Source organism: Hemicordylus capensis, chromosome 6, assembly GCF_027244095.1.
Source record: "Hemicordylus capensis ecotype Gifberg chromosome 6, rHemCap1.1.pri, whole genome shotgun sequence".
Classification (NCBI taxonomy): Eukaryota; Metazoa; Chordata; class Lepidosauria; order Squamata; family Cordylidae; genus Hemicordylus; species Hemicordylus capensis.
The window spans coordinates 167611490-167630324 of record NC_069662.1 but is presented as its reverse complement, the minus strand read 5'-3'; the positions used below and the strand labels follow the sequence as shown (position 1 = coordinate 167630324).

The window sequence follows — 18835 nt, the reverse complement described above, 5'->3', positions numbered from 1 at the left end:
AACATTTCCCAGGTACAGTCAGGTTAATCCTGAGGCATTGCTGAGCAAAATGGCATCACAGCTGTTGCAGACACACCCCAGCATTCTCCATCTCAAGTGGAGGCCTCTGGGAAGGATCCCGGAACAGTCAATCCTACCGAGATGCAGCAGGCACTCTTTAAATGGAGACATGGCGTGCAGGAGGTTATAATGTCCTAAACTGAACTAAATTTAATTTAGCTGATTAGACTAATTTAATTTAGCTGATTGAGTTTCTTAAATGCAATCAGGTTGGGAATTAGTGGCCTAAATACCGAATCTCATATTTTTAACAAGTTGATCTGGTAAGAAATAATTTGCCTACTTTATTTATTTCAATTTAATATATTTATGCCCCCACTGCTCCAGTTGACGAGTGCTCAGGGAGGCTCTTGACATTAATAAAATAGATACAATGTAAAATAAAAGACTAATAAGGTTAAACAAGTCACATTAGACAATTTAAAAGACTTGTTTAAGATATTTTAGAGTTGAACCAGTTAAAAGAACAGGCTGAAACCACATTTAAAATTACATTTTTTAAAAAAGTTTCAAATTAAAATTTGTTATGAAAAAACTAAAGACTTTCACTATAATCTAATTGATGATTGCCCTCCTTAGAGGTTAGCCCACTTAAGCCTCAAATGTTCACACATCTGCCATCTTGAATCAGGTGGATGCGATCATTACAAATTACACCACTGAGGTGTCCCCAATGTGTCACTCACGACACCTGTAGCACATTTGGTTCAAATTGGTTAGGCGGTTCCAAAGTTAGCCCACCCGCCTCAAATGTTCATGTGTCCGCCATCTTGAATTGGGGTGGATTGCATCATCACAAACGACGCTGTCAACGTGTCCCTATAACTGTACCCAATTTGGTTCAGATTGGGCCCAGTATTGCGAAGTTGATGGGGGAGTGGGCAGGCACTCATTCACACACACACAATCAATGCCAGTTGATCTCATATTATGCTAATTAAAAAAAGGCACGTATCTTTGCTACTGGGAAGGGAACCTTTTATCCTGAGAAAGTTGTATCCCTGTTGGAGAAGAGGACTGGTCTTGTGGTAGCAAACATAAATTGTCCCCTTTGTGGGATCTGCCTTGGTTAGAATTTGGATGGGAGACTACATGTGAGTGCTGTAAGGTATTTCCCTTAGGGGATGGGGATGTAGCTCAGTGGCAGAGCACCTGCTTGCAAGCAGAAGGTCCCAGGTTCAATCCCAGGCAGCATCTCCAGGTAGGGCTGGAAGAGACTCCTGCCAGTTGGCAAGCTGCTGCCAGTCAGTGTAGACAATGCTGAGCTAGATGGACCAAGAGTCTTGACTCTGTATAAGGCAGCTTCTTCCATCCCTATCCAAAGACAGCAGGTTTGATGAGGCGAGTGGAAGTCCAGCAACAACTGGGGGCCCAAGGTTGGGAACCCCTGGGTTTGAGAACACAAGCTTAGATTTGTCCTGCAAAACAGGCCAACTACCGATGCAAGGCAAGGGAGCATAGGGCTTAGATTAGCCCTCAAGGGACCTACAGACGAGCCACCTGCTCTCTAGATCCCTTGAAGCCTCTGAAGTCAACCAGAGGGGTTAATAGGGCCAATGCCACATGTGCCAGAAATGGTGCCAGCCGTCTCCACAGACCGGACAGCTGCAAACTCTGTGGGATGTCTTTCTCGGCAGAAGACAGGCAGCGCTCTCTCTCTCTCAATCTGCGGGACACCGAGTTAAATTTCAAGCAGATTAACCACATTGTTCACATCAGATGAAGACTGCTGAAAAAGCAGACCGTGCACTCGACAGACCTTCGTTCTTAAAGGAGTCACAACAGGGCCCCTTTTTGCCCACAGCACCATGGCGCACAGACACGGGACCATCCTATGGCAAAGCGGTAGCTATGTGCTCCATGCGCGCACATGCGTCCAAGGCATGCTTGTGAGCAATACTGTCTACTAACACCTCCCCTACCTTGGGCCACGCTAGCCTTTTCCACACGTGTATGGATATTTCTCTCTGTGTCCTCTTGTGAGGCATGGCCCCCTTTGCAAATGTGTGGGCTTCTTGAGGGTCCTCCGCAAATGTGCTGGATTGGATTGTCAGCGAGGGAAGCAAAAAAGCTTCACTTCTATCCCTCAGCCTAATCGACCTTACAGGAGGGCAAAAAAGTGGGGCTCAGGCAAAGAATGGGGGATTTCAAACCAGGCCATACAGAGGATTTCCTCAAGCACAGTTTAGCATCTGCATGATGCTTCTTGTTGAGAGCAGGGCCACAGCATTTTTTAAATATGTGGTGGGAAGGGAAGGAGAAAATTCCTGCTATAATACAAATACGATGGGTATTTACAAACCACTTTTCAACCAAAGTTCCCAAAGCAGTTTACATATACAGAAATTAATTAATTAATTAATTAATTAATTAATTAATTGGCTGCCTGTCCCCAAAGGGCTCGCAGTCTAAGAGACTTGAGACTCCAACAGCAGCCACTGGAGGGGTGCTGTGCGGGAGATGGATAGCGCCAGTTGCTCTCCCCCTGCTAAACAAAAAGAAACATGAGAAGAGCCCCGCTGGATCAGGCCCAAGGCCTCTCTAGCCCAGCATTCTGCTTCCCACAGAGGGTCACTAGATGTCTCTGTGAAGCCTACAGGCAAAAGCGGAGGACATGCCCTCTCTCCTGCCACTGTTGCTCTGCAGCCTATAGCCATCAAGACTACTAGCCATGGAGAGACCTGTCCTCCATGAATTTGTCACTCTCGGCCCACTTAAAACCATCCAAGCTGGTGGCCATCACCAGTTCCTGTGGCAGAGTAAGCCATAGCTCAATTATGCACTGTGCGAGATTCCATGGATTAATTATGCCCTTCGCCTGCTAACTGGGCAAAGAGGCACCTTTTAAACATGATGATTCTCTTTATTTAGCAGGAGGAGAGCAACTGGCCCTATCCACCCCCAGCACAGCATCCCTCCAGTGGCCTCTGTTGCTGATGTCTATCTTTTGTTTCTTTTTAGATGGTGAGCCTTTTGGGGACAGGGAGCCATCTTTATTTATTATTTCTCTGTGTAAACCACTTTGGAAATTTTTGTTGAAAAGCGGTATATAAATATTTCTTGACCACCGGTTTGTGTGTTGTGAGAGAAACAGAAAAAGTGTTCTCTGTCTGCACACCATGCAGAATTTCATTCTATGGCAGGGATACCAGAACTGCTTTTTGTGTCCTTCCCTTTTATCCGGCTAGCTGCGCATGATCACACGGAGGGTGAGCGCACACCTGTCGCAAGTGGTTCTAAACGGAAACAAAAACTTCAGGGGCAAACAGTATCCCATAGAACGGGAGTAACCATCAAATGGTGTTGTCTTTGCAGAGTGAAGGATCAAGTCTTGCTTCTAACCCTGTTCTGAATTACACTGTTTATGTGTACAGGTCTACATGTATGTTCATGTGAATGATTGTACACACGCTCATTTTGAAAGTGGCTACAGGCCCCTCAATTGCAGGCTACAGGTAGCTCATCGGCTAGTATCCTGGCTGGGTAAGCGAGCAAACGGGGCAGGGGCCCAGAAGGTGGGGGGCATGGCATGCTGTCCTCACGGCAGGGACTGCAGGGGTCTCAGCAAAGGGTTCCCAACCTTGGGACTCCAGCTGTTGGCCCACAACTCCCATCATCCCCAGGACCATTGAGACTAGGGATGATGGAAGTTGTAGTCCAACACCACCAGGGGGCCTAAGGTTGGGAACCCCTTCGTTAGGCCGAAGTTTGTGCTCGTTCCTCATTGGACAAACAGCTTCTAGAAAATTTTTCAGTCCACAAGTCTCCTAAGGGTTGATGGCAATCAGCATAAATAAAAATGATTAAAATTGTACACGAAGATAATCCAAATTCTGCACCCAGAAAAGCCAACTTTCATAATTTAGGCACACCAAGCAAATTTGCATTGTCTCATTTTGCATAATTTATTCTGCCATGAAACGATCAGGAAGCCTTGGCGTCTGTGGGCAGATGGGTTTGTCCTGCAAAGTTGGCGAGGGTCCCCCGTTCTTGCTCAAAAATAGTAGGGGATGGGGGTCAGAACAGCTCCCACCAAATCCTGCCCGTACTGAGTCGCCATGCAGACCCGGCGTGCAGCCACTACCCTGAGGGAGGGCTGTGTTGGCTGAACAGGTGGAGACTCAGAGGTCCTTCACACCTTCAAAAACTGTATTCTTCCCAGGTTTGGGAGCTGTGTGTGCTCCCAACCATTGGCTGAGTGGAAGCAAGGTAAGAGGAAAACCTGGGTAGCTCCCAAACCCAGGTAGACCAGGTTTACACCAGGTTTGATGGTGTAAATGACCCCTCAGCTTGCTTCCTGCAGCCACAAGGAGGAACGGCTGGATGGGCCAGCACTAGGGAGGCCATGCCCAATACAGCAGTGACCTCCCCAGGGTCTTGGTGCCCACCCACCCAGTACCCTGAGTCAACTTGGAAGAAGGACTCCGCTCTGCAGGGATAGAGGTTCAGCCAGCCAACCGCTGCTGCCAAGAGGACGCCAACTGGGGTGGGGATGGAGTTCTGAGGCCATGCCCCCTAGGAGCCCCCCCCTTCTCCTTGCAATGACCCTTTTGGCAGAGAAATGTCTCCACCATCAATGAGAGAATTATTGGCCAATGTGAGTCTGGCAGCCCTGACATGTCCGGTAGAAAGGGCAGCCTCAGTCCTGCAGAGCTGGAAGGAGCGGGACCACTGCGGAGAAGCAGCGGCCATGCCCCCAGCAACACGAATCGAATGAACCCTGGCCACACTGCTGCCGGTTCTCTGCCGCAATGCCACTGCTCTTGGGTGTGCAGTGGTGGCTCTGCAAGCCATGGTGGACACGTTAGAACTCTGCAGCATGTTAGCCTTTGACTGCCATGACATGTCATGGGTCCTGACTTGGTCTGAGTGATTTATAACAGTTTTACTAGACGGGGGGGGGGGGACAGAACCCGGTGCTCTCCCCAAAAGCGTTGGTGCGGGGCTGCCGCGTACTTTCTTGCAGCCCCGGTGAACGCCACCACACACTGTTGCAGGGGAGCAACAGCAGGAGAGAGGGCAGGCACAGACCTCTTGTCTGTGGGCTTCTCAGAGGCATCTGGTGGGCCACTGTGCGAAACAGGACACTGGACTAGATGGGCTTCCTTGGGCCTGATCCAGCAGGGCTGTTCGTATGTTCTTAAATGGCCGGCCTGAGTGCCTTCACTGGGGCTGCAGCCCCACGCCAACACTTTGGGGAGAGCGCCAGCAGGGGGAAAGCGACGGGGCAGGTCAAGGCACCCTCCCTGCCCTTTAAAAGAAACCGCCCCCCACCCCACCTCCCGGGAGTGCATGAACTAGTTCGTGCACATCCCTATATCCCCTCCTCCTTCCGTCAAGGAAGGCAAGGCGGCCTATGGGAGGTTCCTAGGCAGTCACCCCCCTCCAGGTGCTTCTCGGCCGCGGCATTGTTCAGTTTCAGCAAGGTAACTGTAACGTGAGCCCTCCAGACGAAGACCACAGCCTTTGCGCTCAGGACGAATGGAAAGCCAGGTTCTCAGGGATCGCAGCATTCCAGCCAGTAACAGCTTCTGCCCGGCTTCTGTCTTTCCACGGACTTCTAGCATGCACAGTCCCGCGGACAGGTATGTACCAAGAGTAGAAAAGCCATCCAGGCAGTCCTCCTCTGCACAGAAGCTGGCTTCCCTCCCCAGTTGCTCCCCACAATCCAGACCACAGAGGGCCACAAATCAGAGAACCCAGCAGGGATTCTAGCTCCCCCCCCCCCCCGCCGAACAGCAGCAGGAATCTCTTCGTAGTAGCCAAAGATGATCCATCCGGCAGGTTGGAGTGCTGTCCATGGTAGCTGTTTTCACTGCTCGTTTCTTTAAAAAAAACAAAACAAAACAAAAAACCCTTTACAGTAACAAAATGTCCCCCCCTCCCTTCCTCTTCCCTGTCTCCCCGCTTTCCCTTTTTTAACTCCCCTCCCCGAAAAACTCCGAAGAAGTCTGCCAGCCAGGCGAGCGGGGCCGTCACACCACGGAGCTGATCTCGGCGGGGCTGTTCAAGTTCTCCACCACGTCCGCCCTCTCGATGGCCGCCAGGGCTGTGCACAGGGCCTCCAGGGTGGCCCCCGCCCTGCCCGACCAATCGGAGAGCAGGGTGTGGGCGGGAGCTTCCCCCCTGCCAAAGGTGTGGATGGTTTCTTCCTCGTAGCCCAAGCGCTTGGCCAGGCAGCGCCAATCTTTGCTGTGGCCGGGGGTCTCCAGCAGCTGCTCCACCTCTTCCTGCTTGTGGGGCGGCAGGTTTGCGTAGAGCCGGGGTTCGAGCTTGTGCGCTGGTTGCGGGGAGGCAGAGAGAAGAAAGGAGTCAAAAGGGGGTGGGGAGAAAGGGACGGATGTTTATCTGTTCACAGGAGCAGCTGGTACCGGCGGGCTGGGAGGGTGATCCGCTCTCCTCCCCACGCCACGGCTGCCGCACTCCTCGTCTCACCTGACATGGGGTTAAACCTCAGCACATGAGCTCATTATTTGCCCAACTCCCAAACCAGGAGAATTAGGAACATAGGAAGCTGCCATATACTGAGTCAGACCCTTGGTCCATCTAGCTCAGGATTGTCTTCACAGACTGGCAGCAGCTTCTCCAAGGTTGCAGGCAGGAGCCTCTCTCAGCCCTATCTTGGAGATGCTGCCAGGGAGGGAACTTGGAACCCAGATGCGCCTCCCAGAGCAGCTCCGACCCCTGAGGGGGAGTTTCTTCCAGTGTTCACACTTCTAGTCTCCCATTAAAATGCAACCAGGGTGGACCCTGCTTAGCTCAGGGGACAAGTCATGCTTGCGACCACAAGACCAGCTCTCTGGGCAAATCAACTGCACAAATTACCTCAAAAGAGTGGGGAATATGCTGGCAACCTCCAGACTTGACTACGGCAATGCGCTCTATGTAGGGCTGCCTTTGTCCAGAGTCCGGAAACTGCAATTGGTCCAGAATGCAGCAGCCAGGTGGGTCTCTGGGTCGTCTCAAAGAGACCTATATTGAAAGAACTACACTGGCTAGCAGCTACCAATACGTTTCTGGGCAAAATACAAGGTGTTGGTTATAACCTATAAAGCCCTCTACAGCTTAGGCCCTGGGTGTTGAAGAGGACGTCTTCTTCCCTATGAGCCCCACCGCCCACTGAGATAAGCCAGAGGGGTTCGTCTGCAGTTGCCATCAGCTTGTCTGGTGGCTACTCAGGGACGGGCCTTCTCTGTTGTTGCCCTGAGACTTTAGGATGTGCCCCCTGCTAAATAAGAGCCTCCCCATCTCTGCCAGCTTTTTAAAAGCCCCTAAAGACTCCTTTACTCACCCGGGCTTTTAAACTAGGATTGTGGTTCTAAATTGTTTGTTTTATGTTGTTGTAAACCGCCCAGAGATGTAGGTTTGGGGCGGTGCATAAATAGAAATAAAATACAGTGAATAGCCAGCTTACATACCAAGGGTCAACTGTCTGGCAGGCGAGAGAAGGCAGAATGCGGCTGTCAGGGCAGGGAGAGGAGGGTGGAAACGAGTCGCACCTGCAGCTTATTTACGCCCTTCCCCGGTCCCACCGGTATCAGCTACTACTATTTGTTTGTTTTCTTGTATGTTTCTTCTACGCAGTGGAACAAAAATGGAAGGCCACCACTGGTGAGAATGGATAGGACCCCAGGGGTACAGGATATTGGCAGGATGGAAATCATGGTCCGTGACTGCTGCTCCTCCAGCTCTATCATCTTCACACACACAAAAGTTGGAACATAAGAACAGTCCAAGGCCCAGCTAGCCCACCATCTGGTTTCACACAGTGGCCCACCAGATGCCCCTGAGAAGCCCACAGGCAAGAGGGGGAGGCCCTCTCTCCTGCTGTCGCTCCCCTGCAACTGGCATTGAGAGCTATCCTATACCCTCCGACTAGTAGCCATTGAGAGACCTGTCCTCCGTGAAGTTATCTAAACCACTCTCAAAACCATCCAGGCTGTTGGCAGTCGTGTCTTGTGGCAGGGAATCCCATAGGCTGATTATGTGTTGTGTGAAAAAGTACTTCCTTTTATCGGCCCCAAATTTCCTGGCAATCAGTTTCATAGGATGACCCCTGGTTCTAGAGAGGGAGAAGAATGTCTCTCTGTCCACTTTCTCCACACCATGCATGACTGCACAGATCTCTATCATGTCTCCCCGCAGTCGTCTTTTTTCCTAAACTAGAAAAGCCCCAGCTGTTGTATCTCCTGCTCCCTTAAAAGGCTCTGGCCATTTGCCCTGCTGCTCCCTCTGCCTGCAGCACTTTCTTCAAAACATGCACAGTGTCAACCTTTCTCTCGATGCCTAACGCAGCAAACCCACCGCCTCATCCCTTGCCTCTCCCACCGCCCCCCCACCTCACCCCACTGTCTACGTTCAGACTGTAAGCTCCTTGGAGCAGTGATATGTGCTTTGCTTAAGTTACTCTGCAAAACAACCTGTGGAGGGACAGTGTGGTAGAACTGCAATTATGGAATTGTCATTAGAAAGTAGAGGTGTGCATGGAACCAGCTGGCCCATTTCAGTCCAGCCCCACATCGAACCCCCCCCCCGCCAAGTCCGGTCCCGGACCGGTCTGTGAATTTTCTTTCTTTCTTTTTTAAAAAAAATCAAAGTATATTTTAAATACCTTTAGCCCCTTTGGGCCTTACAGAGGGCACTGGCGCATGCGCAGTGGCCACCAAAACGGTGTCCATGTGCTCATACAGAGGCCCGAAAAGGCCGAAAATGGTGAATTACCTGGCTGCGGTGGGCTGTGGCAGTGATAAGGACGGCCGGCAGGGGGGAGAGGCAACCCGCACGGAAACACACACACACACACACACACACACACACACCCGCAGCCTCAGCAAGCCCCCTGAAGGGCCTAAAGGTGTTTAAAATATACTTTGATATTTAAAAAATAAAGAAAATTCTCAGACCGGCCGGACCGGACCCGGCGGTCCGGTTCCAGTCCGACGGAACTGGGGTGGTCGTGGTTCGGTTCGACCCCGAACCCCTGAACCGACCGGACCGGTCCGCACATCCCTATTAGAAAGGGTTCCGTGATGGTGGTGGGAACAGGAAACAGAAATAAAATGCAGGAAGGAAGGACACAGCTAAGACAAGGTCTTCTTCATCTTGGGTGAGGGCTGGAGACACCAGTGGAAATGGGGCTCTGGAGGTACAGTTTCTAACTAGGAGCCTAGGAAGCTGCCTTATACCAAGTCAGACCCTTGGTCCATCGAGACAGCATGGCATAGTGGTTAGTGTGTTGGACTAGGACCAGGAAGACCCGGGTTCCAATCCCCATTAAGCCATGAAGCTCACTGGGTTACTCTGGGCCTGTCATGAAACTGAAGGTTGGGAAATTTAGGACCGACAAGAGGAAACACTTTTTCACACAGTGCCTAATTAATCTATGGAATTCTTGGCCAAGGGATGTGGTGCTGGCCACCAGCTTGGATGGCTTTAAAAGGGGCTTAGACAGATTCATGGAGGCCAGGTCTATCAATGGCTACTAGTCTGGTGGCTGTGGGCCACCTCCAGCCTCAGAGGGACGATGCCTCTGAATACCAGTTGCAGGGGAGCAACAGCAGGAAAAAGGGCATGCCCTCACCTCTTGCCTGTGGGCTTCCCAGAGGCATCTGGTGGACCACTGTGTGAAACAGGATGCTGGACAAGATGGACCTTCTTGGGCCTGATCCAGCAGGGCTGTTCTTATGTGTCTCACAGCCTAACCTACCTCATAGGGTTGTTGTGCGGATAAACATAACCATGTACACTGCTCTAGGCTCTTTGGACAAAGAGCAGGATAGAAATAAATAAAAATAAAAAATAGTTCAGGATTGTCTACACTGACTGGCAACGGCTCCCCAGGGTTTCAGGCAGGAGTCTTTCCCAGCCCTACCTGGAGATGCTGCCAGGGACGGAACCTGGGACCTTCTGCATACAGAAGCATGTAGCTTTACCACTGAGCTACAGCCCCATCCCTGCCCACCCCGAAACAAACCCTGCCTCATCACCCAGCGTGATGTGCCATCCTCCTCTCTGCTGCCTCCATATACAGGCAGGAAAGTATAAATTCTGGCCTGGGTGTGTCGGTTTTTATACCTGTTTGGACAGGTTATCCCCACATGGACAACTGGGCCTGATGTGCCATGGGGTGGCATGCTTCACCCCACATGTAGGGCCAGGCTGGTATTGTCCAAACCAGCCAGTGGGAGAGTTGAGCAAGACGTTCTGCGAATGATGCGTTTGAGAAGTGTCCATTTTCCTTCCAGATGAAAAACTGAGCTCTATGATGGACAAATCTGCATAGATCTGCATAATGTATTCTGTGTGTCATGGGGAGGAGGCAGGGCATATATATAAACTGCCCCTTCTCTGCTGCAAGTCCTGATGGTCTCTCATGCTGGTCTTTTGAAATTTAAGCCCATATTGTTCACACTGCTCTTAAGCAAATCTTTGCACCCACAAGGGCTAGAAACTTGAATGTTAGGATGCCGGATGGCAAGTCTGGCACCAGTCCCTGCAACGTGGCTTTGCACAGTGGCAGCATATAGACAACCCAGGAGTACACCACTGTATGCTGCTGACATGCCTGGGATGAAACTGAAGTGACACACTGCTTCCGGGGTGAGATCCTTACCCTTGTTGAGAGGGTGGTGCTCCTGGAGGCTGTGAGTGTCGAGGAAGACCCCGCTGTCGCTGTGAAGCTTCTCGCCTTCCGGGGAAGTTGCCAGCTCTCCGGCCCGGGCCTTGGCCAGCTCCTGCTTCTGTTTACATGTTGTCCAGCTGCAGCACAAGAGGAGGGGGAAACATTATGGAGGGTACAAAAAAGAGCCAAAGCCAAGACTTCAGAGTGACCAGATGGCCCTGCCCTCTTGCCCAACCTTGACACAGACACAGACATAGACATGGCCAATGCAGGTGCGATACAGGACTTGCTCCTGACTCATCTGCACTTTTCTAGATGACTCTGTACGGGGGTAAGAGAGAGCAAGAAAAGGCAGTTCTCTTCTCTCTGCAGCCTCTCATGAGCCGGTATGGATTCTCTCCCCTGCTGGCATCTAAGACAGATGGCCCTGAAATGTTGGCCCATGGGAGGAATGCCACAGCCCAGTGAGAAACAGCTGGGTTGGTGGGGGGGGGGGAAGTGTGGCAGCAAGGACTAGAAGGAAGAGGGCAGAGAGATTGAAAATCTATTTGCTAGGTAGGTAGGGGGATGTGGGGACGGGGGCGGGGGCGGGGAAGAAAGTATGGCCAGCAGCACTTAAATTGTTAAGGGGACAATAGACACACAGACCAATTTTATTTGGAAAGTATGCAATTTTAAACCTGTAATTTCAGATCGTGTGGCCAAGTTCTGTTTCATGGCGTCGAAGCTCCGTAAACACTGTATTAGTAATTTGAACAGTTTGTGATTTTGTAAACTTTGAAGTTTCTTGGATTTTCTTATTAATGCTATTTATTGTTAATCTGGTCTGTGACCGCAATAAACTGACTACTACTACTAAGGGGACAAAAGACAGGACCCTTATTGAAATCCACAAATCCCACATTCTGATTCCCCCAGAATTAGCCAACCCGTCCCTCCCCCCCCCGCCCCATCTTCTGAAACTGCAGCTAGGGATCCGACACAAAAGGGGACACCCCCCCCCACCTCTGGCTCCCTGTAACTTGAGTACTGACAGTTCAATTCAGCAGCCCTCCTTCGCTGCCACAGAAAGTGGCAGCCAAGCCATGAAGAAGCCAGCCATGTGCCTGAGACAAAATGTTTTCCATCTCTGCAGCCCTGCACTCTCCGTGGCATCTTGGGTCAATGTGGGGAGGGAGGTTGCGCCAGCCAGCGCCACCCCAACCTCCGGACGTCCCCTGGCCCCATGCACAACCAGCATCATTCTCTGCATGGCTAGGCTGGCGGGAGATGGAGGGGGAAAGGTTCTCGTGGGTCCTGACAGGGCTGTGGTGACACCGGCAGTGGCATCGTTGACAGAGCAGGAGGAGGAGGAGGGTCCCTCCGTGTGAGAGGAATATAAAGAGCGAGCTCGTGGGGGGGGGGGGGAACCAGCGCGGAGGGAAATAAATCCGCTCCAAAGACCAGCATAAAAGAAGGAGCTTTGCTTTTTCTAATAGAACAGCAAGTGGCTGAGAATCCTTTCAGGGAAGGCCCATTAATCTTGGCTCCCTCGCTGGCACGGAGAAGAGGCCAGCCTAATCTCGGCCCGCGGAGCCCGGAGTGAGGCTTAATCCTATTCAGGAGCTAGGCCCCAGCAGCGAGCCTGGCGCAGCGGGGGACGCGAGGGGACGGCCCAGCTGAGCCGCGCGGCAAAGAATGCCCTGCTGCTGCTGCGAAGAGAGTTTGTGTGTGCCTGAGCAGCAGCCGTGGACGTGGGTGTGTGTGTGTGTGTGTGTGTGTGTTTTCTATGGCTCTCTTGACATATCCGCTCACTCACGAGCACCATCCGCCTTTCTGCACGGATCCGATCGCTGAGCCAAGAAGCTGCAGGGCTCTTGCGACAGACGTAAGGGAGACAGACGTTTCCTCGCTCTTTCGGCACGGCACAGGACCCACATCCAGCCCCTGAGGCTGCTGCTGCTGCTGGGTGTTGTGTGTACCCGAGAGAAAGGCACTCGTGACATCCGGGGGTCAAGTCTGAGAACTCTGGTATCAAATCATAGGAGACCCCCACCTGCCGTGTGAACGTATGCTGGGCTCAACCATCTCCCCCAGTTTTGCAGCTGCTGCCGCAGGCTGTGAAACCGGGGGAGGATGTTCATCACTTTTGTGAGGGGCGCCAATGAAAGTGATGAAAACACTTTTGGCCGGCGGGGGGGGGGGGAGGTTTACTAGGGGTGGTTTTCCTTTCTTTTCCTTTTTTTAAACAGAAAAACAGCACTATCCGCTATCTATCCTTTTAAAAAAATAAAATTGTTCCCGGAATGCATTGGAAACCCCTTCCAAAATGGTGGGAGCTGCCACTTTCAAGACGAGCAGTACTTGCCGTCCTTCGACACAGCCACCACATGTCAGAAGCAGGGCCCTGCAATGGGTGATAAACCACTCCCCCAACACTTTGAAAATGCATCATGCTTTCGTGGACCCACCCCATGAGAGCATAAGAACTCCTCCTCTCCAAAGACCCACAAAAGGCTGTACTTAGCCAAAAGTGCCAGGGGGCAAAAGGATTTGGTCCAGCACTAACCTGAAGCGATACGGCCCAATCACAGGCCAATCACCTCCGTAAGAAATAGGCCCATATGGTCATTCATTTTACCATGACCCAGAGATTTACCCCAATGCAACAGAAAGCCTAATCAGATCTTGAACTAACCCTAAGCAAAGCGCTTTTCCCGCCTCAAGTGTCAACTTGAGCAGAGAGAAATCTAGCATATCAGGGGGAAAGCTAAGCTAGAAACCTTATTTCTAAGCCCTACTCGCATGTTACGTTTAACACTTGTACAAGTGTACAGTGTACACAGATACAGACCTGTACACAGGCACAAGCATTCACATGTTATGCTGAACACAGCTACAGCAGTACACTGCCTACCTGTACCATGCACTGGAGTGGGGCTTGTACCCAATTTCCCTCTCAGAATGAATGCACAGATGTTCATTGACACAAAAACATGTGCCTATAAATGGACATCTGTACACTCGTGCAACATAATGTCTGAAGAGGGCTCTACTCTGCCTGTTTTCAATACTCGGGAAAGTTTTGTGTTTTGGTTTGGTTTTGTTGTATGGAGGAGCACAGATCATGTGAACAGTCTCCTGATATCTGAAGAGGTGCAGCCCAGATCCATGCTCACCACCAGAACTGGGGTGAAGCATCTCCTCATGCCATGCAGGGGCCTGAATACTTGGAGCTTTCCCAGCCCCCTTCCAACCAGAGCATGGCAGATGTACCATTTGAATGCCACGTAGGCAAGGAGTCCCACCACCACAGCTGCCAGGATGGAGCAGTAGACAGGAATGATGTTCTTGCTGTTATCTTCAGCCAAGGGGGGCACAAACTCTGAGGAGGAGGAGTTGATGGAAACGCTGCCCTCGGTGTCCAAAAGCGCGGTTCTTTTAGGAAACTCCTTCCGGGGTTCTCCTTCTGTGCGCGTCAGGATCTGTAGCTTTTTGTCTGCAAACACACACAACCAGGACTCTTAAACCGGGAAGCAGAGAGGTATCAGTGGCCAAGTTCAACTCCTCACCCCCCTCCCCACATGATGCGCAGACATCTCACCACCAAAGGCACTGCACAGATTCTTTCTCGGGACACCACGCAGGAAGTGTGGAAACACCAGTGTGACACACTGTCTTCCTTGCCTGCTTCTCCGAAACAGCAGGAATTACCACATCTCTGTGAGACGTGTGAGCCCCAGATGCACTGACACAACACTATGGGTCACACTATGGCAAGTTCCTGTTTAGGTGTTACCCAGGAAGTGTGTCCTTCTTTCTCTTGCCCTGCTTCTAAGGAATGTTCATGGCCACCCTAACTGCCACGGGCACTTTTATGTGCAAAAAGGCGTATTAGTGAATGTCTTCATCATGGATATTCCTCCTCCCCTCTCCCCACTTTCCAGTGGAAATTCTCAGTCTGCTTGTAAAGATGAAATGAGGCGATATATGTGCAGAGACTGGAAAACGGGGGCGGGCGGGGGGAGCTCTCCATCCCCGAGGATGACGGCATGTTTGGCGAGGTCGAACTCATGGCTATGAGCTGTGTGGAAGTGGAGGGTCATTAATTGGGGAAATATTTGCTCTGACTTGGATTTTGAAGAACTTGGCTATGATTCAAGTTGCTTGAATTACCGTTGGAAGCCAACCGTTGATAGCCCCGATACTGGCAGCCGTCCTCCTACAGCCACCAGACGGGAGAGTCTCTTTACCAAACAGCATACTAGTGGCCAACCTGAGGCTCTTCAGCTGTCGTCGGGTGGAGTACAACAATTTATTGCAACTGGAGATGATGGGAGTTGTAGTTCAGCAACATCGGGAGTACCACAGGCTAGGAACCCCTGTATTGCATATATGCCAAGCACACTTGCTTCAAAAATCTAACACATCACAAGGCTTCAGGGGTTCTAGAAAACAAAGCAGGCCCCACAAAACGGAGACCGGTCCATTCGTGTTCTAGAATATCGCCATGGGGAAACAAAGGGCTGGTGTGGACAAACCCAAAGCATGGAATCTTTGTCCCCTTGCAGTTTGTCCACCAGCCTCTTCCTATTGGGTGTGTGAGAAAAACAGCAGATCACAAACCTCTCCTAATAGCTACTTATTCTGAACAACATACCAGAAAGTTTGCATAAGAGGGGAGAGGTGCACACCTTAGCTGTGGACTGAAGCTGATATAGAGAGCAAAGATGCAAGGATGCAGTAAAAGAGCAGCCTAACACAGTTTCCTAACTAACGGCACCAGCGCTGCAGGAAAGTGGCAATTTCCGATGCCCTCCCTTCCCCAAATATGTCCTTGAGGGTTGCACAGTCTTCAAGGACATATTTTCAGGTGGCACAGAGGGATTCTTGGGGGAGGGAGGGTGTCAAAAATTGCCACTTCCCCACTGCAGTTCGTCGGGAAGGTCTGTTAGGCTATGCTCTTCCTGGACCTACAATTATAGCAATAGAATCCTTGTTCTGGGTGTCATTTTGTGCCTGATTCCTAGCTCATCAGGGACTAGGGCTATTCAGGCACCTGGGGGGGATCATGCAGGCGCAACCACTCTCATAGGCTTGGTGCAGCAAAACTGAAACGGCACCCCCTCCCTGCCCGCAGCCCTCTCACACATGGCCTTCTCAGTCTCATGCTGAGGCCTTCTGGGCTTGCCTCTGAAGAGACAGTACACAACACTTCCCTTTGGTCTTCCCGGGCCCCTTCGGCTGATGTACCGAAGCTTCCAAAATAACGCACAGTTGGAGATGCCTTTAAGAGCCTGAGAGCAGCGTCTTGCATTGGACGGTCTTGGAAAGCACTGAGGTGGCAGGCCATGTCTGGGAAGAGAGGGGCAGCTGGAGTGGTGACAGCAAGAGGGGAGGGGGGGAAATCTCAGCACCGCCCCACCCACCCCCCGGCCGCCTGCTGCAGTATCGTGCTGGGCATTGTGTCTTTAAAAGAAAAAAATAATAATCTTTGAATATGTAACATGTATTAAGCCCCAACAGGCTCTATGCGAAAAGGAGTCCTGCATGACAGGGCTCACAGAATGGTTTGGTGCTGAGGTTTTTATAAAACGATGCCACAAAAGATGGAGATGGTGAGGGGAAAACAGAACACTGCGCAACTTAGGGGCATAGATACAATTGAACATGGTGGTGGTGGGAACAGATGTCCCTGGGCCCCTGGGGAATTGTGTGCATGTGTGTGTGTGTGGGGGGGAGATTTCCACTGGATGGGTAACAGTTCCCTCTTTGCTCTCCTTCTCCTGCTTCTCCCAAGGAGAAAGTGGGAGGGCAGATCTCAAAATGGCGGCTGCTAGTGTGCCCCGGAATGGCTTCCCTCCATGCACCCACACACGGAGCACTTGGGTTCCCACTCTCACTACACACATCATCTGAATCTCCCATGCTTCTTTCGGAGTAAATCCCACCAAGGAAAGTCTTCTGGGTAAATATGCAGCATCGATGTGCATCAACCAGACTTGAGCATAAATAGGCACACAAATATGGCTGCATATGAAGATTGTATTCCCTCCACATGCATTATCCTGGCAGGGCCAGCATGCCAAACAGTCGCCCAGGGCATCTACCTGAAGGCAGCGTCAAGCTGACCTTGGTGGCTTGCTGTTTTGTCGAGTGTACTGCCTGCAGCGGGCGAGGGAGGTGGAAGAGAGAAGACTAGAGGAGAAGCTGAAGGAGATCTGTGGGACCTTCACATCCCAGAACTGGAGCCGGAGAGCACTGCCAGCAAAGCATGCCGGGGGCCAGTAAGAGGACCTGGCATGACTAGGTTTTGCAGTCCCACACAAATCACACAATTTGGCAACAGTGATAAGCTGGCCACCGTGGTGGGGGGTGGGGGGTACTCATCGCCCAGGGCACCATTTATCCTAGGGCAAGAGTTCTCAAACTTGGCAGGTCCTCAGTTTTTGTTGGACTACAACTCCCAGCATCCCCAGCTACAATGGCCATTGCAGCACTGTAGCCAGGGATGCTGGGAGTTGTAGTCCAATAACAACTGGGGACTCAAGTCCAAGAACTCCTGCCCTACAGCCAGCTCTATATTCTGAAGTTAGTACCACGCCTTGGTTCAGTGATCCCAGTTGATAAAACATATTAAGATGAGAGCTGGTTGCCATCTCTTGTTCTCACTGAAGCTATCCCTGGAGATTCTACTCCACGCCCCCAGTGATATTTTTCACAAGTCCAGGCCACTAAGACATCCAAGATGTGTCTGTCTGTGTTTTCAGATGGGAGAAGCATTCAGAACCCCCTGTTGTCTGAAGTGGTACATTCCATTCTGCTGCTACAGCTTTCTGCCACCTCGTTCTGCGGCAAATGGAGATCCAGCCCCTGGGGAAATGAAGTGGCAAGGTCCTGAGGTGGCAGAGTGGCTTGTACCATCTCAGGCTGCAGGAGCGGAACACCATTTCTGAATACTCTCCCACCTCTTCGACTTGCAGGGCGATTATTACTTTTTCCAGTAGAGACGCATTCAAAAATACTATTCCCTCGCCTGCCATACAAAGTGGCACAGTCTGTCCTCCTCCCTTCAGGACTCTACCACTTCATTCTACTGTGCACAGCAGGCCTCCGACTTGACTTGCCAAAACAAAGTGGTTACCACCACACTAGTTCCCCCCCCCCCAGACAGAACATTCCTAATTTATTGCAAGCCTCTTTTAAAAGGAGTGATGGGGAGAGGAGGAACAGGGTGCGAAGGAGGAAAGTGGGTTGCCCTCATAACAGAAATGCATATATCTTGGGAGTATATACCTGGAATGTCTTAGGAGTGTATACTTTTTGAGCTCCGAGGATATCATGGACAGGAGCCGGTCCCCCTGCTGTTCTATTCTGTCCCTTCCCCGCTTCCGTGCAAACATCACACAAGGTTCCTGTCTCATTTCAGGACTCATTCACACCCACTCCCACCACCAGCCCTCCCGCCCCATGCGAGGAACAGGCAACACCCGTTGGCCACCATTTTATTTTAAGAAAGAGAAGAGCGATCATAAAGAACATAAAGGGGTGGCGGCGGTGGCGGCTTCAGAGGTCGCCGCTGACCTGCTCCCACCCGCCTAGCCCCAAAGTCCCGACTCTCACTGGCACATGGCTACCACTGAGCTGGGAAAGGTTTAATTAAGTAGGGACTACAGAAGAGTCACAACCCCTCCCCATCCCACCCCCGCCAAGTGGGATTAAAGACATGGGCTGGGGACAAAAGACGGATTAGGGGCAACCCAAGAAGAATCTGTTTCGTCAGACAAAAAATTCAACTGTTACTCTAAAACAAAGCCTGAAAGGCCAAGGGAAGAGGCCGAGATAACTCTCTGGCAAATTAAGTTCATGACCACGGAGAAGTTTGGCTCAGAGAGCCTCCTCCTCCGAAACTCTTCCTTCATCACATAGAGGTGCAGATGCCTATTTTTGCACCCGTTCCAAAAGAGAGAGAGAGAGAGAGAGAGAGAGAGAGAGAGAGACGGAAATAAGCGACACATTTCAATGAGCCAGTGCCCCTTGGCATTTAAAGTATGCAACCTTTCCACCTTGCACAGAAGTCTGCAGCAGGCAGAATGGAAAGCCAGGCTCTCCTCAGGTGTTCAAGGAGCAAAGCTGATGCCAACACCCCTCACCAGAGCACGAGACCTGTGGCAC

General features: G+C 51.3%; 1 protein-coding gene across 1 annotated transcript in view; it reads right to left on the bottom strand.

Annotated features, from left to right (window-relative positions):
* Nucleotides 1–3940: 3940 nt before the first annotated feature.
* Nucleotides 3941–18835, bottom strand: part of LOC128328711 (tumor necrosis factor receptor superfamily member 16-like) — a 63109-nt gene continuing 48214 nt past the window's right edge. Inside the window, exons 4-6 of the mRNA XM_053258738.1 lie at nt 13937–14159; nt 10673–10818; nt 3941–6340 (exon numbers count right to left, since the gene is read on the bottom strand). Of these exons, the coding sequence (XP_053114713.1) occupies nt 6036–6340; nt 10673–10818; nt 13937–14159 (674 nt within the window). The 3' untranslated portion in view covers nt 3941–6035. The remainder of the gene's footprint in view (nt 6341–10672; nt 10819–13936; nt 14160–18835) is intronic.